General features: G+C 66.2%; 7 protein-coding genes across 13 annotated transcripts in view; 4 read left to right on the top strand and 3 right to left on the bottom strand.

Annotated features, from left to right (window-relative positions):
• The first annotated feature begins 19 nt into the window (after nt 1-19).
• Nucleotides 20-4978, top strand: IGFALS (insulin like growth factor binding protein acid labile subunit). The gene is made up of 2 exons (XM_028111839.2): nt 20-1928; nt 3030-4978. The coding sequence occupies exons 1-2, from the start codon at nt 1766-1768 to the stop codon at nt 4820-4822; spliced, it is 1956 nt and encodes a 651-aa protein (XP_027967640.2). The 5' UTR covers nt 20-1765; the 3' UTR covers nt 4823-4978.
• Nucleotides 4979-5676: 698 nt separating this feature from the next.
• On the bottom strand, nt 5677-9488 carry NUBP2 (NUBP iron-sulfur cluster assembly factor 2, cytosolic). 2 transcript variants are annotated; one of them, XM_028111614.2, is made up of 7 exons: nt 9428-9488; nt 8017-8135; nt 7741-7939; nt 6918-7072; nt 6668-6778; nt 6448-6517; nt 5677-6232 (listed from the first exon to the last, which is right to left on the bottom strand). In XM_028111614.2, the coding sequence occupies exons 1-7, from the start codon at nt 9441-9443 to the stop codon at nt 6087-6089; spliced, it is 816 nt and encodes a 271-aa protein (XP_027967415.1). In that variant the 5' UTR covers nt 9444-9488; the 3' UTR covers nt 5677-6086. The 2 variants fall into 2 exon arrangements, with proteins under 2 accessions (XP_027967415.1, XP_027967416.1); XM_028111615.2 differs by lacking the exon at nt 6448-6517.
• Nucleotides 9489-9834: 346 nt separating this feature from the next.
• Nucleotides 9835-15512, top strand: SPSB3 (splA/ryanodine receptor domain and SOCS box containing 3). The gene is made up of 7 exons (XM_028111613.2): nt 9835-9941; nt 11114-11251; nt 13795-13978; nt 14078-14265; nt 14352-14454; nt 14539-14664; nt 14851-15512. The coding sequence occupies exons 2-7, from the start codon at nt 11126-11128 to the stop codon at nt 15183-15185; spliced, it is 1062 nt and encodes a 353-aa protein (XP_027967414.1). The 5' UTR covers nt 9835-9941; nt 11114-11125; the 3' UTR covers nt 15186-15512.
• EME2 (essential meiotic structure-specific endonuclease subunit 2) lies at nt 15495-18792 on the bottom strand. Its single transcript, XM_028111616.2, has 8 exons — nt 18519-18792; nt 18245-18381; nt 17832-17924; nt 17106-17197; nt 16846-16939; nt 16557-16672; nt 16182-16371; nt 15495-16104 (listed from the first exon to the last, which is right to left on the bottom strand). Exons 1-8 carry the CDS (start codon nt 18790-18792, stop codon nt 15934-15936), a joined length of 1167 nt encoding a protein of 388 aa, XP_027967417.2. The 3' UTR covers nt 15495-15933.
• An 84-nt stretch (nt 18793-18876) lies between these two features.
• MRPS34 (mitochondrial ribosomal protein S34) lies at nt 18877-20045 on the top strand. The gene is made up of 3 exons (XM_028111479.2): nt 18877-19234; nt 19324-19366; nt 19459-20045. The coding sequence occupies exons 1-3, from the start codon at nt 18914-18916 to the stop codon at nt 19752-19754; spliced, it is 660 nt and encodes a 219-aa protein (XP_027967280.1). The 5' UTR covers nt 18877-18913; the 3' UTR covers nt 19755-20045.
• An 84-nt stretch (nt 20046-20129) lies between these two features.
• Nucleotides 20130-21172, top strand: NME3 (NME/NM23 nucleoside diphosphate kinase 3). Of its 2 annotated transcripts, none has more exons than XM_028111480.2 (5): nt 20130-20282; nt 20364-20494; nt 20590-20691; nt 20771-20875; nt 20959-21172. In XM_028111480.2, exons 1-5 carry the CDS (start codon nt 20237-20239, stop codon nt 21157-21159), a joined length of 585 nt encoding a protein of 194 aa, XP_027967281.1. In that variant the 5' UTR covers nt 20130-20236; the 3' UTR covers nt 21160-21172. The 2 variants fall into 2 exon arrangements, with proteins under 2 accessions (XP_027967281.1, XP_027967282.1); XM_028111481.2 differs by having other exon boundaries at nt 20771-20883.
• A 34-nt stretch (nt 21173-21206) lies between these two features.
• The window catches only part of MAPK8IP3 (mitogen-activated protein kinase 8 interacting protein 3), a 47989-nt gene continuing 45471 nt past the window's right edge, over nt 21207-23724 (bottom strand). For all 5 annotated transcript variants that reach the window (XM_028111475.2, XM_028111477.2, XM_088017273.1 and 2 more), the window contains 5 exons: nt 23607-23720; nt 23388-23426; nt 23033-23212; nt 22776-22925; nt 21207-22705 (listed from right to left, as the gene is read on the bottom strand). In XM_028111475.2, the coding sequence (XP_027967276.1) occupies nt 22584-22705; nt 22776-22925; nt 23033-23212; nt 23388-23426; nt 23607-23720 (605 nt within the window). In that variant the 3' untranslated portion in view covers nt 21207-22583. The remainder of the gene's footprint in view (nt 22706-22775; nt 22926-23032; nt 23213-23387; nt 23427-23606; nt 23721-23724) is intronic.

Raw genomic sequence — 23724 nt, 5'->3', positions numbered from 1 at the left:
ACCCCCCCCCCCCCCGGACTGATGAGCCTGAGGGGCTGTGGTCCCGCTGGTGTCTGTGAAGACCAACAGAATGAAAGCCACCGTCCACTCACCTTCGGGCCTTGAGAACAGACAGGGTGGTGGTGGGGCGTGCAGGACACCCCTCGGCCCTAGGATGTGGTGACTTGCTAACTACTTGGGAAGGCTCGACCTCACCTGCCAAGAAGACATGCACCTGGATCCCAGCAAGTCCACCAAGGACCCATAAGCTCGCAGCAGTGTCCATGGGCAGTAGGTGGGTAAGTGCGTCCTGAGGCGCGAGCAAGGATGCGGGGACAGCTGTGTACGAGCTGCCTGAATCACACGTCACACGACCAGCCAGACCCAATGCTTGCGTGGGTCCCCATACACCTGATGATTGGAAGCAAATGATACCAGACGCCTCGGGGAGACCTTCAGGTGGCTGACTCCCTAAGTGGCGGGGGCTGAGTGCGGGTGTTGCTGCGGCGAGCACCCACCCCAGCGGCCAAGTCCTATGGAGGGCTTTGGCCATGCAGGCCCAGCTGGGGTTTACAGAAAGAGCCCTGTCCCCTCCTGCCGCACACCCTCCCTTCCCAGCCTGCTGAGGGCTGGCAGAACGTGCTGAGTCGGCACTTTGTGCTCTGTAAACGCATGTTTACCGTGTCAATTTCTGGGCGTGTACTTTCTCTAGCAGATCTATAATTTCTCAGAACAGAGGCTGAGAACCGACCTGGAAATCAATCAAAGCTCAATAAAGGGACAGATAAAGCCGCCCCCACCCCTGGCACCAGGAGCTGTGGGCCAGGCAGGGGCGAGGTGGGGGTGGGGGGAACGGAGAGGGGCGCTGCAGCTGCCCCCCAGCCATCCCTGCCGCACTGCCTCTGCCTGGCCAAGAAGTACACTGGAGAGTCTCCTGAACCTCCACCAGCCCTGCTCCTCCTCTCAAGGGGAGCCCGGCCGCGCCCTTGTCCACCCGCCTCTGCCCTACTGCCGAATCACCTCTTCCTGGGGCTGGCCACGCACAGTGCAGCCCTCCAGCTCTGCCTCCCTGCCCCTATGGAGGACCCCTCCCCTGGCTGTGCCAGCCGCGCCCAGGGCGGGTGGACGAGGGTGCGGCCAGGATCCCTTTGCTCAAGCAGCCAGGGGCCATGCTGGCTGTCAACCTTCTTCTCCGCCTGACCTGGGGCTGACCTCAGGCCAGGCACTGGGTGGTCATCCTGTGCAGAACGGGCTGGTCATGGCCCCCCAGGAGCTCTGGAGGACAGCCTGGGTCCCAGAGCAGGTGGAGGCTGGTCCTGTGGCCACAAGACCTGGCCCCCAAGGCCAGGCCTCCCTCCACTCTTTCTGGGAGGGCAGTGCTAGGGAAAGCAAACACGAGGGGGCCGGGGGCCCTGCTGGGTGTTCCTAGAAGAGATTGGGGGGAGGAGGAGTGGTCAGACACCAGCTGATCCTGAGGTCCCAGAAGCCAAGGCTGGGCGGGGCCCCGCGGAGTCCTAATGAGGACCCCACCCAGGTTGTTAGGAAATGGGCAGGGGGAAGGAGGGGGGTGGTCAGCGTGCCAGTCCCATCTCCCACTTAACTCCCACATGGCCGTCTGCTGAGCGGGAGGTCCCCCACAGCTGTCAGAAGGGCCCCCACCCAGGGGCCGGGGCCAGCCAAACCTGAAGGTGGCTTTGGGGTGAACACGGCCCCCCAGCCTCTCCCCTGCACCGTCTGCATCCTGGGCATTTGGGGCTGATGCTGGGTGCCGGACACGAGAGGGTTAATGGAATCCGGGCCAGTGGGGCTGGGCTGGGCTGGCCAGCGACAGGGTGCTGGCTGCCCCAGCAGTGGGGGAATCAGAGGGCACGAGCAGCCGGCCCCAGCAGACGCACTCAGCTCGCGGCCCGCCTGTGGCCTTTCTGCACGCGGGATGGCCCCGATTAGAGGTGAGGTGCCCCCAGGGCCCCAGCCCCTCACTCTGGGGGCAGCTAACCCTGTGCCCCTAAGCCCACGAGGCCAGGGGCAGCCCCAGGGAGGGCTCAGTTCGGAGTGGGCCAACAGCCGAGTGTTGCTGCTGCCGGCCAAGGGATGCGCCCTCAGGCTCCTCCACTCCCTCTGCCCACCTCCTGTCTGGTCCCAGGGCCCAGGTCAGGGCGCCCAGCAAGAGTGCGAGTCTGCTCACACCCCACTCCAGAGACCCTTCCCTGGGCTGGGCTGCTTTCCTCAGCCCCTCATGGGCCAGGACCCTGTCACCCTATCCCCCTCGGGGCCCAGCCCCATCCGGGCGGTGGGGGTGGGGGGCGCATCCTCTAGCACTGTCTCTGGCCTCACCCAGACACCCCGAGCCCTCCAAGGGCAGGGACGGGCCCCAATTCGGTGGGCAGCCCAGGGCGTGATGCAGGTTTTGGGGTGTTGGTGTGGGGCCCAGTGCCCTTTGTCCCGAAACACCCCTGACCCCTGGTGAGTTGAGGGTGTGGAGTCCCTGTCTGCCCTCAGGCAGGCGTGCTGCTCCTCTCCCTGCCCCAGAGCCGGGCTACGTTCCTGGACATGGGACCCACACACCAGGGAGCACGTGGGTGAGGGCCCCCCAGTCTGGGAGCCTAACTGGGGTGGTGTGCACCCGCTCACTGGCCAGCCCTCAAGGGCAGGGAGCACATACCTACTCAGGCCTTCCCCAGGCCCACCTGGCGGCAGGGCCCCACTCGTGTCCACGCTAGGGACGCAGACGGCCTCACGGCCGAATGGCCAGGCGCCCCTACCCTCAGTTCTCTCCAGACCAGACATCACGACCCCGGCGGGCCTGGCCTGCAGGGTGGAAAGGGCGGTCGGTTCTGAGACGGACGACGTCCCGATTGTCCTGCCCGTCTCTGCTTCCGACTCCGGCGAGGAGAGAGCGCAGGTCTGAGCTCCCCCCTTCCTCCGGGCCCTCAGTGGCACCGCCTCTTCCGGTCACGTGCTGCGGCCCGGGGCGAGCCCCACGAGTTCCACGCATGTGCGGGCTGTCCCCTAGCCCCGGGGCTCACACCCTCTGGTCCCTCTCCCTGCAGGAGGCCCGGCCCTGGCCGTGCTGCTGGTCTGCTGGGCAGCGCTGGGCCCCTGCGGCCTGGAGGGAGCAGAGCCCGGGGCCCCGGGGGCCTCCGAGAGCCTGCAGTGCCCGGTCGTCTGCACCTGCGGCCACGACGACTACGTGGACGAGCTCAGCGTCTTCTGCAGCTCCCGGAACCTCACGCGGCTGCCCGACGGCATCCCGGACGGTGCCAGGGCCCTGTGGCTGGACGGCAACAACCTGTCCTCCGTCCCTGCTGCCGCCTTCCACAACCTCTCCGGCCTCGCCTTCCTCAACCTGCAGGGTAGCGGGCTGGCCAGCCTGGAGCCGCAGGCGCTGCTCGGCCTGCAGCAGCTCCGGCACCTGCACCTGGAGCGGAATCAGCTGAGGGGCCTAGCAACCCGCACCTTCCTGCACACGCCGGGCCTCGCCTCCCTCGGCCTCAGCAACAACCTACTCGGCCGGGTGGACGAGGGCCTCTTCCAGGGTCTGGCCGGCCTCTGGGACCTCAACCTCGGCTGGAACAGCCTCGCCGTGCTCCCCGACGCTGCCTTCCAAGGCCTGGCCAACTTACGCGAGCTGGTGCTGGCGGGCAACAAGCTGGCCTACCTGCAGCCCCCGCTCTTCTGCGGCCTGGCCGAGCTCCGCGAGCTGGACCTGAGCAGGAACGCCCTGCGGAGCGTCAAGGCCAACGTGTTCGTCAAGCTGCCCAAGCTCCAGAAGCTCTACCTGGACCACAACCTCATCACCGCCGTGGCCCCTGGGGCCTTCCTGGGCATGAAGGCGCTGCGCTGGCTGGACCTGTCGCACAACCGCGTGGGCGGCCTCCTGGAGGACACCTTCCCCGGCCTGCTGGGCCTGCACGTCCTGCGCCTCTCACACAACGCCATCGCCGGTCTGCGGCCGCGCACCTTCAAAGACCTGCACTTCTTGGAGGAGCTGCAGCTCGGCCACAACCGCATCCGGCAGCTGCCCGACAAGGCCTTCGAAGGCCTGGGCCAGCTGGAGGTGCTCACGCTCAACGACAACCAGATCCGGGAGATGGAGGCAGGTGCCTTCCTCGGCCTCCTCAGTGTGGCGGTCATGAACCTCTCTGGCAACTGCCTGCGGACGCTCCCGGCGCAGGTGTTCCACGGCCTGGGCCGGCTGCACAGCCTGCACCTGGAGCGCAGCTGCCTGGGCCACATCCGGCCGCACGCCTTCGCGGGCCTCTCGGGGCTGCGCCGCCTCTTCCTCAAGGACAACGGCATCGTGGCCGTGGAGGAGCAGGGCCTGGGGGGGCTGGCGGAGCTGCTGGAGCTGGACCTCACGGCCAACCAGCTCACACACCTGCCCGGCCAGGTCTTCCAGGGCCTCAGCAAGCTGGAGTACCTGCTCCTCTCCAGCAACCGGTTGGCGGCGCTGTCGGCAGACTCCCTGCGGCCCCTGAGGCGCGTCTTCTGGTTGGACGTCTCGCACAACCGCCTGGAGGCCCTGCCTGAGGCCGACCTGCCCCAGCTGCGCTACCTGAGCCTCAGGAACAACTCCCTGCGGACCTTCACGCTGCAGGCCCCCGGCCTGGAGCGCTTGTGGCTCGAGGGCAACCCCTGGCACTGTGGCTGCCCCCTGCGGGCCCTGAGGGCACTAGCCCTGCAGCAGCCCAGCGTCGTGCCACGCTTCATGCAGGCCACGCCGGAGGGGGACGACGGCCAGCCGCCCGCGTACACCTACAACAACATCACCTGCGCCAGCCCCCCGGGTGTCTCGGGCCTTGACCTGCGTGACGTCGCCGAGGCCCACTTTGCTCACTGCTGACCGAGGTGCGGCCTGGCCCGATGCCGCCCCGTGGTCACAATGGCGTCCCCCTAGTGGGGGGACACGGTACAGCCGTGGGGTCCTGCTGGCATGGGCACTGCCACCACACAGGCCCCGGCCGCCCCAGCCGCCCCTCATTAAAAGCCATCTGACACACGCATGTGACCATGGCAGTGTAGCTTTGGGGGGAAGGAAAGCTGGGCCCGTGCCCCCAGCCCACGTCCCTCCCGGGGTGCCCACCTGCACCTGACGGGCAGCGTGGCACCCCCTGCCATTGTCCAGAGCCCCAGCACCTCAGCTGTCCTCTCCGGCAGCGTCCTTGGACGCCCTGGTCCTGGGAAGCTGGGCAGAGCCGGGGCGGCCGCTGCTCGGGGCCAGTGTGGATGTGGGTTCTCAATCCCCGGCCCCCGGCCCACACCCCCCTCCCACCCCAGCAGCCCTGCCCCTGCCCTCTTGTTCACGGCATACCTGGACGCGTCACCCCTGCAGTGGGGGCCACCCTGTCTCTTCTGCCGACACCCCAACCTCTTCCCTTGGGAAGAGCACCGTGCAGCGCCCTGTCCCACCTTCCCTCCTGTTCTCCCTGGGGCGCCTGCACCTCACCCCCAGCTCTGCCCCGGCTCCGTGGCGTGGAGGGTGTGGCGGGCGATTGGACATGGGCAGTGACCTGCGCCGGGCTGAGCCTCCCCCAAGAACATGCATTTCTCCAGTTTGTCCCCAAACCTGACCCAGACGTCTGCAGGGGCCTGCGGGCCGGGCATCAGGGGGCAGGGCTGGCTGCCGTGGAGCGTACCAGCATGCTAAGGCGCAGGCGGGACCAGGGCGCCACACTCTGAAAGCATCAGACCTGTAGCTGCAGCAGGGGGACGTTTAATAGGGGGTTCTTCTGATGTTAACAAGTCTGACACTTCACAAGATGCTCCCCGCTGTCACCAGCTTTGCTCAGGGCGGCCCTAAGGACGGCAGACGCCCCAGGGATTTTCCAGACACGCAGGCTTCGTGCCCCACATGGAGCCTGGGCTGCCAGGTGCAGCCCGGCCGTGGGTCGGGGGCACGTGAGCACCGTGACAAGAGCGGATGTGCCGTCACCTGAGAGTTCAGCTGCCGGGACCCCACACCTTCCCCTGGGACTGCCACCGGCCCACTGGGCAGAACCACCCACTCTCGGCGTGGCTCCAGGGGCAGGGAGACGCCTGCACGGCCACAGCCCCTGTTTAGGCCTGTGTGCATGGGGCCAGGAGACGCGAGAGGGGGGCCGCCTTGGTTAGGAGACCCGAGCAGGCGCCTTGCTCAGAACCTTCTGGGCTATGGAGGAGAGCGCGGGGAAGGCAGGACTCTTAGGGAAGTCCCTGATGAAGTCTCGACCTTCCTCCAGGCTCCTCGTGAGCTCAGGATCCAGAGGCACAGAGCCTGTGAAGGGAGACAGCAGGAGAGGGGCTGTGAGGGCAGCGGAGGGCGAGGGGCCAGCTTCCCAGCCCCACCCCACACAGGGCTCCCAGGCCAGCCTCTGGCTCCCGCGGGCGCCCGCTCAAGCCCAGCTGCCCGCTGCCATCTTTCATGCCCACTGGGCGTGGGGAACTCAGAGCCCCAGAGCAGAGGCCGAGTGGCAGCCCTGCTGCGCTCACCCAGGAAGGGGACTCCGGCGAGTCTGGCCAGCGCCTCCCCGCCTCCCCGGGAGAAGACGTTGGTGCACTCCTAGAACACAGACATGCGGCCCCCCGTAAGGAACCTCTCACACACTCCAGGGGCAGGTCCAGGGGTGTCCTCGCCCCCCACAGCACGCCTGAGTTTCTGCCCCGCGTCCCGCAAGGGCTGGTGACCACCCGCCAAGTCCCCAGGACTCACTGCGCAGTGTGGGCAGACGAAACCACTCATGTTCTCCACGACCCCAACCACTTGCAGCCCTGTCTTCCTACAGAAGGTCAGCTCCCGCCTCACGTCCCCCACAGACACTGCCTGAGACCAGGGAACAGAGGACAGCGGGTCAGTGGGTAACTTCAAAACGCACCACTGAAGGCGTAAAGAGCCGAGACCAGTGCCGGGTCCCAGGTGAGGTTGAGGCCAGCCAGGCAACGTAAAGGTGGTCCTGCGGTACCTGGGGCGTGGTGACCACGAGGGCCCCCAGTGGGCTGTAGGGGCGCAGCGCCTCCACGGCGGCCATATGCTCGTCAGAGGTCCCTGGTGGGGTGTCCACAACCAGGTAGTCCAGCTGTCCCCAGGCCACGTCAGACACGAACTGCTTTATCAGCGCTGCAAGGACCCAGGGGGCTCACTGGGGTCTCACCGAGCCCCTCGCCTCCAGCAGAGGGGCCTCTGCCCGTCCCGGGTCCACCCAACAGCACAGGCCCCCACAAGCACCCCTCTCTTCCTGGCTGTGGGGCCACCCTTGCCCCCTGAGACTTCCGCTCAGGCCTGAGCCAGGAGCTGTGACCCTCCTGGGGTGTCCGTGCTTGGACTCAGGCTCACCTCCAGCTTCGGCAGCAGGAGAGCCGGTGACCTGCAGCGGCAGGCCGCGTCAGCATGTCCCGCACACAGCCCCTGCGCGGAGCCTGCCGCCTGCCCCTCCCACCGCCCATTACGGGGCTTGGTGGGGCCTGTGGGTGCAGAGGGCCCAGCGCCCAGGCTCAGCACTCCACCCCCATGCTGGGTGGCCTCAGGTCTGAGCAGAACCGTTCCCGCTCAGGGACATGGATGGGGTTCCTCCTGCTCTCAACTCCCACGCAGGCCTGACCGCTCAGGTGAGCAGCAGGACTGTTTTGGAAATAGCTGGCTGTTGGGGTCTCCAGCTTTACCCAAGAACCCTGGGGAGGAGAGCCCGCAGCTCCCATGGGACTTTCTAACTGACTTTTTATTGAGCACTGTGGCGGCAGCTGGGAGGCGCGAGAGGGCTGACCGTGCCGTCCCCCACCCATCGTTACCGTTCTTCTTAGGGCCCCTCCACACCACAGCCTCATCCGGGCTCTCCAGCAGGAAGCCCACGGACATGAGGGAGATGCTCTGCTCCTGGTCCACAAAGACGGGGACCCAGCCACTGTCACACTGGTGCACGGCCCTGCCCTGTGCCCGAAGCATGCGGGGGATGCTGGGGCCACACAGGTCCACGTCGAGGATCCCCACCTGCAAGGAGGCAGGACGTCCACGAGGGGCAGGAGCAGAGGGTCGGTCCGTGCAGGGGCAAGGCTGGGGGTGCTCACCTTCTTGCCTGCATGGCGCAGGGCCAAGGCCAGCTCCGTGGAGATGGTGCTTTTCCCGACCCCCCCCTTTCCTGAGAGGACAAGGATGATGTGCCGGACACCTGCCAGGTTTCCAGGCTCTGGTCAGAAGGAAAAGAGGGCAGAGAATCCCCTTCGCACCAGATGCCTTTGGAGGCTCAGTCAGAAGGGTCACAAGCACCTCCCACGTCCCAAATTCTGAGACCTGCCCCTTTGCCCTGATGGAAGCAAACACCCCCAGTTGGGCGGTCTTCCAGAGGACAGGCCCCAGACCAGACCCGTCGCTTCCCTGAAGGCGCTATCTCAAATCGCCCCTTTCTGCTGGGAGCACGTGTGCACGCACCTGTGAGCTCACACACACACCAGAGCGATAGGAACTGAGAGGGGCTGCAGGCTCCCAGCTGATTCCAGGGGGAAACAGGGCCGTCATGACAGGCGTGAGGTGCATCTGTGCTGGGGCGGTCCCCACCCCGATTCCTAGGATCTAGGTCTGATCCCTGGGTGCCCAACTGCTCTCCTGGGGTCAGAAGCACTCAAGGCAGCCCTGGCTTCCAGTTTTCAGGAGAGACGCTTACAACTCTAGGGACGCATGGGCGCATACCCACCTCTCTGGCTCAGACCATGCTTTGAACCCCAAGCACACAAGGGCAGCCACGGGATGGTCGTTCAGCCCCAGGCCCAACAACTGTGGCTCTCTGTTGGCCAGGGGCCATTCTGCCCCGACTCTTCCTTCCAATGACCCTAACATGTCACTGAAGAACTACCATCCCAACTCCTGCCTCTCCCAGGGGTTGCCATCTGCACCCACACAACCCTCAGTCCCTCTGCAAGACCCTAACGTTCTTGCCTCAGTACCCTCTGACCTCACCGTCCGCACTCCTGCCCAACCTCCAACAAGCTTCTCTCCCCACCACCCTCCCCGCGAACCCCGGTCCTTGGGGGGGCTCCACAAAGGACGCCCTGGCCCTCCTCCAGACCCTCCTCTCAAAGGGAGGTGCAAAGGTCCCCGCCTCCAACGCCTCGCGGGGAGGAGCTGAGAGGGGCACGGGGCCTGGCTCCCGGCGGGTCCTGGTCACTGAGGCCGGCGGCAGCCCCGGAGCAGCACGCCACACCTGCTTGCACCCGCTCGCACCATGCTGGAACAACACTTCCACGAAGAATCAACAATACGTGGCGCTCTGGCTCCCCTTCCTGGGACCCCCGCTCCAACCACAGCTCGGCCGCCACCAGGCCACCGAACCAAGGCCCCCGGGCGCAGCAAGACGCGGCTGGCCCCCTCCAAGCACCCTGCGTGCGCCCTATGGGCGCCCACGACAGCTCCCCTGAACACCGGGGGCTGCGACCAGCAGCTGCGGACCGGCCCCTCCCGCTCCGGCCGGCCCAGCGGACTCACCCGCCGCCACCTCCATTCCTCCCGCGGCGCGGCACAGCCTCCGTCCTCTGCCCCAACCCCTCGCCCCTCGCAGCGCTCTCCCCCTAGCCGTTCTGATAGGCCCACCGGCGCTCCATTCAGCCAATCACATCTCACGTAAGGTGCACGCACTTCCGGTGCCGACGATGAACCGGAAATGGGCTCACTTCCGTGTCAGTCCCTGCCTCGCCCCGCGTCCAATGGGCACACGGGCCCTCTCTCCGACGGCTGAGAGCTGACCAATGGGGATGTGGAGTCAGGATTGACAGATCTGGCAACCTTTCGGTAGTAGGCATGTGCCGCGCGGCCCGCCCCCTGTCCGCAGTCCCGAGCTGCCAGCACCCGGCAGCGCCCGGCAGCGCCCGCCAGCGGCCGCGGGGCCAATGCGGCGCGGGGGGCGGGCTGCGGGGCGGGGATTGTTTACGTCTCGCTCGGGAGCCGAAAGTAGGTCACGGCCGCCCGGCGGAGCGCGGCGGCGGCGACGGAGCTGTGGCAGGTGAGTGGCGGCGGGCGGCGTCCGCGCCTCCCGCGGCCCCCGGGGGTCCCCTCGGCGCCGCCGCGCATGGCCGCCGCGCCCGCTGGCCTGGCGGGACCGCTGGTGGCGGGGATCTCCGGCGCGCCTTTGTTCCTGCGGGCGGTGGCGCCGGGGGGGCCCCGGGGCTCGGCGGGCGGCCCCGCCGCAATCCCCGCCACAGCGCGGAGGCGGAGATCCGCGCGGGCCTGGTCCCGGAGCGCGCCGCCTGCTGTGCGCTGCTGCGGGGCCGCCACCTGCGCCGGGCGGGCGGGGGCGGCGCCTCGGGGAGCACTCGTGCGCGGCGGGCGTCCGGACAGCGGGGCAGCCCCCGGCCTCCCGGGGCCGAGTCTGGGTCCAGGAGACAGCCCTAGAAGGCGTTGTGTTACTGGGAGAATGCAGGAAAGGAAAGGCATTCTGGGCAAAGGGCAGGAAAGGGCTCGCACCTGGACCCAGGCCCTTGCGGCGTGGGGACGCACAAAAAAACCTGATAGGTTTTGCGGGATGTTGCATGTTGTTTTGGTAATGCAAGGCCGAGGAGTTTCAAGATTGGCTGAAACTTGCTTGAATTTTTAAGATTTGTGTCTCCAAAAAGTCATCTTTTTGACTGAGTGAATGAGTGAAGCGGATAGAGCCAGAGTGAAGGTGTGTTGTGGCTGGAAGTCGCGGTGGCGGCGAGGATGGAGAGAGGGGTTCAGGACATGGTTTGGCGGTGGTGCTGGGTGTGTCAGGCCGTTAGGCCAGTGCCCGAGGGAGGAAAGGGGTGTCCAGGGTGACTGCCATGGGTCTGGCATGAGGAACTGGGAGGTTGGAGATACCATTTGTCAAACTGGACAACAGAGGAGGAGCCAGACAAGGTTTGAGATGCCTGAGCGACAGCTGGGTTCATCAGGCTGAGCTCCGACAGGGGCTGAGATATGCACTGGAGAGTCATGGGCATCTGGACGGTGTTCTGCACTCTCTGCCTTGCGTTCATCAAGGTGCTTGTATACTGGAGGCAGGTCCGAGGTCGAGAAGAGTTCCAGTGCCCTTGCTCGGCATCTGCATGGCTCCGGAGAGCCCCCCTCTTTGGACGGGGCTGGCGCAGCCGGCCCGGGTTGGAGCACAGGAGTTTCTGTCTCCTGTCTTCTCTGCTCAGAACCTGGGTTTTCTTCCAGATCCTGTCCATCATGGCCCGGCGCCCTCGCAGCAGCAGAGCTTGGCATTTTGTCCTGAGTGCGGCCCACCGAGACGCGGATGCCAGGGCTGTGGCTCTGGCAGGGACCACTAACTGGGGCTATGACTCTGATGGGCAGGTAGGTCCTAGTGGGGGAGGTGGGCGTGGCTGGTCTAAGGGGTAGAGGCGCCCAGGGTGGGCAGTGCCTGAGCCAGGACTGAAAGAGAAAGATGCCCCCAAGGGCCGAGGACGGGCCAGGTGGGCCCTCCTTTCCCCGGGTTAAGGACCCACATGGTCCTGGGGTGACAGGACCCCAGGGCAGATCCCACCTTCTCTATTCTCTTGTCTTTTGGGCACAGCAGTTGCGTCTTTGGTCAGTTCAACAAAAACTCTATTCCGTTTATCCATCCAGTGTCCAAAAGTAGCTTGACGTGTGTGTTCCTGGATGTTTTCTCCACTCGTACAGTCATACGCTTGATGTTTGTGTCTACATACGTAGAAAGAGAACTTACAATTTTTAGAGCCCAAAACGCCTGCGCCTTCCCACACTCGGCAGCTGCAGAGCTCTGGGAGGCTGGGGAGCCCGGGAGCAGTCAGAGGAGCGGCTGGGCTGTCCATGTGCAGTGCAGGTTGCCTACTGGCCCTGAGCGCCTCGCTGTCCCAACCCCTGCCATGGCGGACGGGGCAGCAGGGCTGCGCGGCCTGTGTCCCATTTGCTGGGGGTAGGCACTGTGGATGGCTTCTCAGGGCTCTCAGACCAGGGTAGGGGTTCAGTTCTGCTCTGAGTCACCCCAGTTGTTTCCTGCAGGGGTGATCCTTGGGTGACTGGGCTCTGCCACGTCACAGCCACCCTGTGTTATTGACCTGGCCCAGCTGGGTGTCTTTAGAGTGAGGGTGGCTGAGCCCCGTGGAAACTGCGAGACCGGGGTGGGGTGGGGGGGAGAATGGGAGGCGTTGGTAGTGTCTTGTGCCCCTTCCTAGGGCCTCCACAGACTCCCTGCCCAGGCCAGCAAGAGGCCTCGGCATGCATTCCAGTCCCGCCTCCAGCTCCCCCTGACCACGTGACCTGAGCAATCTGTTCTCCCGCCTCTCTCTGCCTGGCCAGCTCATCGCTATGAGATGCAGGAGGTGTTGAGGGACCAGGGCATAGCACGTGACACACATTTGAAGCTTGTCTGTCACCTGATGGGCCTGGAGTCCTTGGCGGTGTGGGTGGGTGTGTCACCCTGAGCACGTCTGGAGGCTGAACACACACCTCCCTTCCCTTTGGCTCTGATGCTTGTCCTGTGGTTGGGGGTGGGCTGCTGCGCAGGGGTTGGCCACATTGAGCCCCGGTGCTCAGGTCTGTGACCCTGGCACTTGACAGTGGGAAGGGGGTCGCCTCTCACTAGCAGTGGGTCTGCCTTGGCTTTTGGGGGATCAGCATTACATGCAGGTGGGGTGCTTTGAGCCTTCTTCCCGTCTCCTGTTGGCATCTGTCTCTGAGGCTTCTGAGCTCCTTAGCGCAGTTTCCGCTGTGTAGCTTGTGTGGCCGCTCCATAGCCCTGGGTGTGACAGGAGACACACAAGGAGCAGGTTTTTTCAGTTTCTGTTCTAGTGGGAGAAAGCAGATCACAATAGGAGCACGGGACAGGAGGGGAGGGGCTATAAGAGCCTCTTCTCTAGAGGCAAAGACGAGACAACTGGACCCAACTGGAGTGGGGGGGGGGGCAGGCCCCAATAGGGGGTGTGGGCCTTACACTCAGGGCAGCAGAATGCTGAGGTGGGCCAGGCCCTGCCCCGGGTCTGAGCAGGGGGTACCTGGCCTGCTGTGCAGATGGCATTTCAGGAGAGCAGGGGGTGGAGGGTGGAGCCTGACCAGGACCCCAGCCTGCCGGGCTGCCAGAGAGACACCTAGAGCCTGCCTGCACTCTGGGACTGGTCAGTGAGACCCCAGCCCCTTATAGGTTGGCCCAGGGTCTGTGTCCAGAGGGGCCTGTCAGAAGAGGAACAGCTCCATGCACAAAGAACATCTGTAGCATCAGCAGCCCTGGCTGGTATTCAGGAAGGATCTGGCTCTGGGCCATGGTCAGGCCCCCGAGACATGGCACACGTGCCTTGAGGATTAGGCCCCTCTGCACGTCTTGTGGTAGAAACTTCATGCATGGACATGGGAGCACGGGGCTCCAGGGCCCTGTGCTGTGGGTTAAGAGCCACTCATTCCATGGATGAGCAGAAGGCCATAGCCCAGGACAGGCGCAGGGGCTCTGCCACAGTGAGGGCCCCCCCCCCCCCGGAGCCCACATGCTCCCTGTTGGGGAGAGCCAGGCTGCTTTCGTTAGGTCAGCAGCAGACTCTGTCCTACGGCTCCCTTGCTTCAGGTGGCCCAGAGGAGAAACTGGGGATCCAGCAGCTCCACCTGGCTGGTTGTCAGTAGGGCACCCAGTAACCCCAGGGATGTGTGGAGGTAGGGTGGAGTCCTTCAGTTCATTCCCAGGAGGCCAGAGGTGGTGTCCGGGGTCACTGGTGGTGGCTCTGGGCAAGGGTGGGGGCTAACTGCTCAGGAGACCCAGGGAAGCCCTTTGAAGCCAAATCTGCAGGTGCTTGCTCGGGGCATGGGTGTGGTTGACCCCGCACGCGGTGGATCTTAGGATGGAGGGCGGAGGGCAGACCGGGCGGGAGCAGCCAGTTCTTCTCTCCCAGCACAGTGACTCCGACTCCGACCCCGAGTCCTCTGCCCTGCCGCCGCCCATCCCTAGCGCTGTGCCTGTGACCGGGGAGTCCTTCTGTGACTGTGACGGCCAGAGTGAGGCCCCCTTCTGCAGCAGCCTGCACTCGGCGCGGCGCAGCAAGGACAAGGACTGCCGCTGCGGGGAGGAGGACGAGCGTGAGGACCCGGGGGGGGGGGGGGGGGGCAGGGAGGGAGCCGGGGGCCGGGGGGAGGGGTGAGCCCGGCCCCAGCCTCCTCCACCCCTGGCTCCTGCAGATTTTGACTGGGTGTGGGATGACCTGAATAAATCCTCGGCCACCCTGCTGAGCTGCGACAACCGAAAGGTCAACTTTCACATGGAGTACAGCTGCGGCACGGCAGCCATCAGGGGCACCAAGGAGCTGGGGGAGGGCCAGCACTTCTGGGAGATCAAGATGACCTCGCCGGTCTATGGCACTGATATGGTCAGTGGCTAGCACTGGTGGGGGGTGGGGTGGGCAGGTGTGACCCCAGGTGCCCAGACGCGCTCTGCCTGCCCCGTTCTTCCCAGATGGTGGGCATCGGGACGTCAGATGTGGACCTGGACAAGTACCACCACACGTTCTGCAGTCTGCTTGGGAGAGACGAGGACAGCTGGGGTCTCTCCTACACGGGTGCGCAGGGCCCCAAGGGCAGGCAGGGCGGGGGGGGGCGACGACCCTGAGGCAGCAGGGTTACCCCATCCCACTGTCCCCCAGGGCTTCTCCATCACAAGGGCGACAAGATGAGCTTCTCGTCGAGGTTCGGCCAGGGCTCCATTATCGGCGTGCACCTGGACACCTGGCACGGGACGCTCACCTTCTTTAAGAACAGGAAGTGCATAGGTGAGGGCAGCCATGACCTTGACCCATGCCTACAGGGTGTGGAACTGTGGCCCCAGGCTTCCTGAAAGCCGGTCCTCCCAGGAACCTGAGGCCCCGGGGTTCCCAGAGGGTGGGGCAGCCCAAGGGGTGGCGGGAACAGGCGCTGCCCCTGCTCAGCCTGGGACTCAGGCTGCGCTCCCCGCCCAGGTGTGGCGGCCACCAAGCTGCAGAACAGGAAGTTCTACCCGATGGTGTGCTCCACGGCGGCCAAGAGCAGCATGAAGGTGATCCGCTCGTGCGCCAGCGTCACCTCCCTGCAGTACCTGTGCTGTTACCGGCTGCGCCAGCTGCGGCCCGACTCCGGGGACACGCTGGAGGGGCTGCCCCTGCCACCTGGCCTCAAGCAGCTGCTGCACCACAAGCTGGGCTGGGTCCTGAGCATGAGCTGCGGCCGCCGCAAGCCACCTGCACCCTCCTCCAAGGCCACGGCCGGTGGCCCCGAGACCCGGCACTGCCAGAGGAAGCGCTGCCGGCGGACCTGACTCGTTTCCTGTGAAAACTGCCTTCCTGGGGCCAAGGGGCCGCCTTCTCCGTCCCTCCCTTTGGACCGGGCTCTAGGGGCATGACTCGTGTGGAGGGCTGACTTCGCTGGGACAGGTCCCCAGGCCCCCAGAGCATCTGCTCCCTGCACTGCAAGGAAGCGGCCGGCCCGGCTCTTCTGGACCGGCTGCGAGTCAGCGCCCAAGAGGATGTGGTTAGAGGCGGCGCGGTTGTGCGGCCTTGTGGTTTCCTTCACTTGCTTTTTGCATGTCATCAGCTGCTGTTCCTCCCGTCCCAGACCGAAACGACCGTAATAAACTTAGACTTTATGTGATGCCTCCGTGGTGACAGGATGGAGTCCAGCTGAGGCCCGCTGCTCTCCTCCCCTTGGGCCCGGCTGCATCACAACACCCTCCAGGAGAGACCACCCAGTGTGCTTTCCTCCCTCCAAACTTTGTCTTATTGTTTCTTAGAAGGTGCCACTCCCAAGTCTCCCCATGATTGGTGTGTGTTCCCCCTTCCTGACCCCCCAACTGGGCCCCGGCTCCGCAGTCGGTGTATCCAGGACCCAGGGCTGGGGAAGCTCACCTCCTCCTCTCCTGCTCATCCCAGTTACCCGAGAATGTTCTGGCCACCCCGTGCCCTCCCATGCACCCCAGGAGCAGCACCCTGTTCCCCCATCCCCCGGGTAGTTGGCAGTTCAGCCCTTGCATGGGGTGGACCATGTCCCGTCCTGTCCCCCAGGTGTGGTCAGGAGCCCAGGTCCAGCAGGAGCTCAGGGTTGGTGGTGGTCAGGAAGAGGCAGATGCGGCGGGAAAGGTCAGGCCCCACCCTGCGAGGCCGCAGGCCATCACCCATCTTCACGGGGAGGTCTGCCAGGAGGGCCAGGCGCTCCTGCTCCGTGCTGCATCTCGTGTATGCCTAGGGCAGGCATGGGGGTAAGCAGGGCAGCTGAAAGGGACCTGGCTCCACACCAGAGGGGGTACCAGGGGACCCACCTGCTGCAGAAGGCGGGGGGAGGGGAAGGCGGTGACAATGGCATCGGCCACAGCCGGGCTGACCCGGTGGAACTGTCTGATCTGCCGCCACCAGATGCCCCGCAACCCTCTGCCACCGCTCGCCACGCGCTCGCTGGCTGCCCAGCGCCCAGCCACACAGAAGGAAAAGGCACAGGACTCCCGGTACCGCCTGTAGATGGGGAATAATGCAGGGACGCTTCCAGAGGCCTCATGTCTGCGGAGCATCCCATCCTCCCAGCCCCACAAAGCCCTTGGCCCGCTCTGCTCCCAAAGAGACCAGAGAGATCCCGCTCCTCCAGGTGTCCCTGTCCCCTCCCCCAGCCACAGCCACCAGTCAGGGTGGGGGTCACGCACCTGAAGGGGCGTTGAGCGAGGGCTTTGGTGAAGGCACACACATGCTGACTCAGCTCTTGCCAGGAGGCCACCAGCAGTACATCCAGATGTGCCCAGAGCTGCAGGAGTACCAGGGCCTGAGGAGATGAGCCCACAGTGTGGGTCAGTCAAGGTCACCCCCAGGGGACACCCAGCTGCGCCCAACCCCACGTGCTGCTCTGGGACCAAAACCGGGACTGCGGGGCCTTGGAGAACAGCCCAAGTGCCAGGACCAAGGGCGAGCACCTCACCCCACCTGATGGGCCCTCACCTCCTCCACCTTGGGCCAGCTGAGTGCCACTGTGGCATGGTCCACCGCTGGACTCTCTGGCCGTCGCATCTCCTGGCTGCTGGGCTGGTGAGACCTGAGCAGAGATGCCCATCTCTCTGGCTCTCCACACCCCGTCATTACCCCTGAGCCCCCAAGAAAGGGAGTTCGTTGTGTCCCAGCAAGCCCCGGGCCACCACTACCTTTCCCCTGAACTCCCGTAACCTAGCCAGGCCTAGTAAGGGCATGAGAGTGACTGGTACCACAGGTAGGCATCCAGCCCGATGACAGCCAGGCGGGGGCTGGTGGAGCTCTCAGGACAGATCCAGGGCACAGAGCAAGACGGGCCACGAGTCTGCAAACCAAAGTTTAACACACCTATTTCTGGGGCTGTAGCAGGCAGGGCCCACTGGTGACCCAGCCACTGTGTTTGCAGACAAAAAAGAAGGAGGCCTGAGAGAGACTCAGTGGGGAGAGAAGGACATTGGTTTCCTTTGCCCAGTCAGCTCCTGTTGGAAACCAGCTGTGTGCCTCCCACAAGGCCCAGGGACCTTTGAAAGCCCCAACACCTCCCAGGCACCTGGAGGAGCGGCACTGAGCCCCCAGCCACCATTTCTATCTCTGCAACCCGGCCCACCATTTGCGTAGCATGCGACATTTCCTTGAGAGACACCAAACCACAAACACCAAGACCAAACAGGGTCTAACCTTACGCCTTTGCCTTATCACGCAGCTCTCCAGAAAATCTTCCTTAACCTAACTTTTACTCTCCAGAGGCAGCCCCCATCTGCTCCCCGGCCAAGAACCCACCTGGCTTCCCCATCTCACCCACAGCCCCAGGCTGCTGCACACACCGTGTCTGGCCCCTCTCCCTGGGGCAGGGAACGGGGACTGGCAGAGCAGCTCTCCCAGGCTGAGGAGCCCAGCCCCTAGTGATGTGTGGAGGACTACTGCCTCCCGTCCGCCCCCCTCCCCCAACTCCCCGGCACCTGGGTCAGTTGCTGGACGCCCTGTAGAAACTCCTCGGGCTCGAGGAGCAGAAGGAGGTCCTGTTCATCTGCAGCCCACACCTCCGAAGGCACCTGTGGGGACATCCAGAGACACTGCTGCCCACCCACCCCCTCACATGCCCCAGGGCCCTGCCTTGGGCACCCCAGTGGCTCTGAGGCTCGTGGCCACAGCCAAGCCCAAGCCCCACGGGGACTGTTCTATAAATGACCCACTTCCCATCCCCGGGCAAGTCCAAGGTCAGTTTAGGTCCACTGACGCCAACCCTGCAACTCACTGGTACCCCCTCAGCGTTCCTGCTTCTAGCTTACTGGTCTGCAAAACCCACAGACTTACATGAAGTTACGGGAAGCAAACAGGCCAGGGGTGCACTCTGTAGCCCCAATACACTCACAGTGCGGGGACAAGGATCCGGCTTCGCTCTGGTCCACCTGAGACTCCGGGCCGGCCGCTGGGGTTCGATGTGGTACTCACAGCCCAGGGCGCGCAGGGCCTCCAGCAGGATGTCGGCACCAGTATCTTCCAGAAGGGCTGCAATGGGCCGCAGGGACATGGCTGTCGTCAGTGCCCGGCTGCGGAGAGCGGATCCCTGGCCTGGGCCCGGCCGGCTCCAGACCACGCGCCTGCCCGGCTGGGAAACCGACCCAATTCCGGGGCGCCCCCCGCACCTGCGTCCACCCGCACCGCCACGCGCCGCAGGGCCTGCTCGGGCCGCAGCGCCTCGGCCGCCGCCCTGCGCTCCTCCGCCGCCGCCCTGCGTTCCTTCACCGGCCCGCGGGCCGTCGCGCCGGCCTCCGCGCCGGCGGGGCCCTCGCCGTCCGAGTCCGAGACCTCCCAGGTCGGGGGCCGCCGCCGCCCCCCGCCCCGGGCCCCCGCCCGGCCCCCCGCCCGGCCCCCCGCCCGGCCCAAGTACCCCGCCCTCCCGGAGCCCTCCCGCGCCATCGCCGGCCCGGCCTCCACTCGGCTTCCGGCCGCACCCGGACGCCTTTCGGCGGGACACTGGCCGCTTCCGGCGGCGGCGGCGCGGCTTCCGGTCGGTGCACGGACGAGCGGGGCTCAGACCATGGCGCGGAAGAAGGTGCGGCCGCGGCTCATCGCCGAGCTGGCCCGTCGCGTGCGGGCCCTGCGAGAGCAGCGGAACCGACCGCGCGACTCGCAGCGCTACGCTCTGGACTACGAGACGCTGACGCGGCCGTACTCGGGCCGCCGCCTGCCGGTCCGCGCCTGGGCGGATGTGCGCCGGGAGAGCAGCCTCCTGCAGCTGCTCAGCCGCCTGCCGCTTTTCGGCCTGGGCCGCCTGGTCACGCGCAAGTCCTGGCTGTGGCAGCACGACGAGCCGTGCTACTGGCGCCTGACGCGCGTGCGGCCCGACTACACGGCGCAGGTGCGTGCGCGTGGGTTCCCCGGCGCCCCGGCCTCGGGGAGGGGGCGAGCGCGCGCTCCAAGCCGATGCTCTGTACGCTTGCTTTGCAGAACCTAGAGCACGGGAAGGCCTGGGGCGTGCTGACCTTCAAAGGTGAGGCGCTGGGGACGGGGCGGGGGCCCCCGGCTGCCGGTCACAGCCTGCCCCGCGAATGCATGTGCGCTCAGCCCCGGCCTTCTTTCCAGGACGGACGGAGAGCGAGGCCCGGGAGATCGGGCAGGTCATGTACCACGACTGGCGGCTGGTGCCCAAGCACGAGGAGGCGGCCTTCACCGCGTTCACGCCCGCGCCGCCCGAGGACGCTCCGCGCTGCGTGCCCTACCCGCCGCTCCTGCGGGCCATGATTCTAGCAGAGCGGCAGAAAAAGGGGGACTCCAGCACCGAGGAGCCCATGCTGAATCTGGAGCGGACCCGAGTGGATCCCTGGGACTACCCTGCGAGACAGGAGGCGAAGAAAAAGGCCAAGGCCACGCCGGTCTAAGTGCCAGCACTGGATGGCCGCGGGACAGGTGTCAGGCCCTGGGCCCCGGTTTGTGAATGAAGACGCCTTTGGGCTGCAGCTGGGACAGCCTCCCCGGGAGCGTGGAGCCAGACCCTGCCCCTCGCGCCTTTGCTCTGGGCCAGAGGGCCGCGGGGGGGGGGGAAGCGGGGGTAGGCGGGGCTGGCAGCGCGGAGCCCCAGCGCCCGCGCTGGTAGCTTCCCCCGCTACGTGCGGCCCCTGCCGGACTCAGCCGAGAACCGTTTGCGCGCGAATAAAGGCAGAACCAGTGCCCTGGGTTGTGCTTTCTTTGAGTTTCGGGTTGGGCAGCCACAGCAGGTTGTGGGCAGGGCTGGGGAGGAGAAGCCGACCGTGTTGTGGGGCGCCCGGCCCGGCGGTGCCCGAGGGATGGGGATACCTGGGCAGCTGCCGCCCGGCCCCTTTAAACGCAGGCCACGCCCGCCGCCGCCGCCGCCATCGCCATCATGCTGTGCCTGCTGCTGACGGTGCTCGCCCACCTCTTCCCGGCGGGTGAGCGGCGCGGGCCGGGGTGGGGGTGGGGGAGCGGGAGCGGCCGGGCCTGACGCGCCCCGACCCCGCGGGCCCCCGCAGCCTGCGCCGGCGTGCACGAGCGCACCTTCCTGGCCGTGAAACCCGACGGCGTGCAGCGGCGGCTCGTGGGCGAGATCGTGCGGCGCTTTGAGCGCAAGGGCTTCAAGCTGGTGGCGCTGAAGCTGGTGCAGGTGAGGGCGCGCGGGGGCGGGGGGCGGCGGGGCGCGGGGGGCGGCGGGCGGGGACCCCGGCGCGCGCGGCCCGTCCCCACCCCCGTCCGCCTTAGGCCTCGGACGAGCTGCTGCGCGAGCACTACGCCGAGCTGCGCGAGCGCCCCTTCTATGGCCGGCTGGTGGACTACATGGGCTCGGGACCGGTGGTGGCCATGGTTAGTGCTGGCCGCGGGCGGGCGGGCGGGCCGGACCGACGGAAAGCCGGTGCACTGAGTCCCGCCGGCCCGCGCTTAGGTATGGCAGGGGCTGGACGTGGTGCGCGCCTCGCGGGCGCTCATCGGGGCCACCGACCCGGCCGACGCCGCGCCTGGCACCATCCGCGGGGACTTCTGCGTCGAGGTTGGCAAGTAAGGCGGCCAGAGCGCGCGCCCAGCCCCTGCCACGCCCCAGCGGCCGCCGGCGCTCATGCGGCTCTCCCTCAGGAACGTGATCCACGGCAGCGACTCGGTGGAGAGCGCCCGCCGCGAGATCGCGCTCTGGTTCCGCGGCGACGAGCTGCTGTGCTGGGAGGACAGCGCCGGGCACTGGCTGTACGAGTAGACGCCCAGCCCCGCGGGCCCCTCCATTTTTTGGCCCGTCCTGGCCCTCAGCGTGGGCCAGCATTTCTTGAGACAATAAAGTGAAGCAAATCCTTAACGCTCCCGCTGGTCTGGGCCCAGGGACACAGGGCTACGATGTTAAGACATTTATTACATACAGAGCAAATACGTGGGTTCGCTTGCAGGGCCAAAGCCTGAGGAGAATCACCACCCAGCCCCTTCCCCCAGCTGCACCCACCCAGCTAGCCCCCGAGTCACTTCACGGCCCCGTGGGAACAGAAGAGACTGGACGTACATCACAGTGGAGAGTGGCAGGGTGGTGGGGAGAAGCCTGCAGCTGCACGTGACGGTGGCCGGCTGGGCTCGTGGGGTGGCTGCCCAAGGTCTGTGCTTCTCTGGTGGGAGGTGGGTGGGCAGCAGGGCCTCTGGAGCAGGAGTAAGGCCTGGACCTGGGCAGGTCAGGGAGGTGGCAGTCCAGGGCGGGACCCCTCAAAGCCGGCGGGCATCCATGTTTAAAGCCGGCCGGAGGCAGCTTCTGCCACGAGCCCTCGCAGGCTCATCTTCAGTTGCCCTCAGGGGAGCAGGCCACGCTGCCAGCCCTAGGCACTTCATAGTGTGTCTTGGGAACGGGGCTCCTTGGAGACTGTGCGGGAGGCAGGCCCCGGACCACGTGTCCCCCTGTCACCGAGGCTGAGCCTGTGTCCTAGGACTGACCCCAGGAGAGACCAGGGGCCTCCCCTTCTTCCTGAGGCCTGGGCCTGCCTTGGCAGCCTGAGAAATTCCACCCAAGGGGATTCTGGGAGGGGGAGGACTCCAGAGCCTGCTCCTACCAGGTGGGTCTTCTGCCCAGGGAGAGCTGGGGAGAGCTGGCTACAACGGGGTGAGCAGCAGAGGGCATCTGGCTTCTCAAGCAGCTGCCTTAGGCAGCCTGGCTACGTGCTTCCATGCCAATTCCCGGGGCAGGCATCAGGGTGTGGGTGCAGGGGACCCAGGGAAGGCCAGTGGCCAGGCCGGCTCCCTTAGGGTCAGGCCCACCCCTTCAGGCAGCAGGCAAAGGCAAGTAGGCTCTGGCTGGGAAGACTTGGCAGGCTGAAGTCCCTACTACCTGCCTTGGGGGGGTCCTGGGAGTGAGGGAAGTGGGGGGCCCAGGGTGGAGCTGGGAGCCACCTGCAGGGCCTTCTCCCAGCCCGACCTACCTCCTGCCTTGCTCTGGCCCCAAAATGCCCCCCAGATGGGAGAACTTGGGATCGGGGGCAAGCCAGAAGCTGCTGGGGCACGTGTCCTGAGAGGTTCTTCCCCTCCTGGTGAGGGTCCCTCCCTCCCAGCCAGACCCGCATCCGCCTTTGCTGCCCGCCTTTGCGGAGGCCCGGCCCTAAGGTGAAAGCTGCAGGTTGAGAGGTTATAAGAGGGGTGGGCGCCGGGCTGCCTGCAGGGCGGGCAGCAGGCAGGCGGGTGGGGCTGTATGTACACGTCGGCGTCGGGCAGGCGGGGCGGGGGAGGCCGGAGCCTCACTCAGGGCTGTAGGACACCTGCCACACGATGATGTGGCTGCGCTCTGCCTTGGACAGCAGGGGCTTCACCTGGCTCATGTCCCCAGTGTTCTCCTCGGTGTCATCATCCTCTCCGTCCCCTGGACAAAGAGGTGCGGTGATGGGATGGCCCTGCTGGGGATCCCGGGACCCCGGGCAGCGCCAACTCACCGATGCGGAAGTCGATGTAGCCCTCCCCGCCGCTCAGCACCAGAACGTTCTTCAGCTTCTGGCCCTCGGCGTCTGAGGCAGGGGCGGCGGGCCCGGGGCTCTCAGAGGGGCTGTCGAGCACGCTGCCGTTGAGAGTGGCCAACACATTCCCTGTTGTCAGGACACAGGGAGCTCAGCCGGGCGGCCAGTGCCCCCCACACAGGCTCGCGGAGGGAGGCCACGCGGCAGCCCAGCACGGATGGGGCCCAGCCCCTCACCTGGCACCGACACAAAGAATTTGACGGCATCACGGTGCCCGTGGAAGCAGAGCTGGGCCTGGGCCATGGAGCAGTAGGGGATGAAGCTGCTGGCCGATTTGTCACTGCTGTCATCACCGTACACATGGATGACGCCCCCAGGGCGGGCTCCCTCCCCAGATGTGGGGGAGGTTTTGTTTGCTGGAGAGAGAGAAGGGCCGCAGGGCCTGAGCCTGAGTAGGAGACCAGCTTTCCAGCAGGCAAGGGCGGTGCGCGGGAGAGCGCCCTCCGCCAAGGGGCAAGGCCAGCCTTAGCCACAGGGCATCTCAGGTGGGGGCCTCCTAGTGAGGGCAGGAGGCATGTGCTCTGGACTCACCTCGGAGCCCCAGGAGCTGGCCTCGGTGCAGGACCACGGCTGGGGAGGTGAGGGGCGCAGCATGGAAGGGAGAGGAGACATGTCACGGGAAGGGCGGGCAGCATCCCCGTCCCCCGGAGCGAGGCCTGGCCAATCGTGCCCCCCCACCCCACCTGACTCCTGTCCTTCAGCAGCAGTCACCACCACCTGTGCAGATGTCGGGGCGGGGCGGTCACTCACTCTCGGTCAGCGGGATAGAGATGACCACTCCATTGCCGGTGCCCACCCAGAGGCGGTTGCCCGCGATGAGCAGGGCTGTGATCCGCACGAAGGAGAAGCCCAGCTTGCCTGTGCCTGG

The sequence above is a fragment of the Eumetopias jubatus genome, unplaced genomic scaffold (assembly GCF_037043125.1).
Source record: "Eumetopias jubatus isolate StellerSeaLion01/CBP00866 unplaced genomic scaffold, mEumJub1_p1.0 scaffold_12, whole genome shotgun sequence".
Lineage (NCBI taxonomy): Eukaryota > Metazoa > Chordata > Mammalia > Carnivora > Otariidae > Eumetopias > Eumetopias jubatus.
This window is presented reverse-complemented; position numbering and strand designations above follow the sequence as displayed.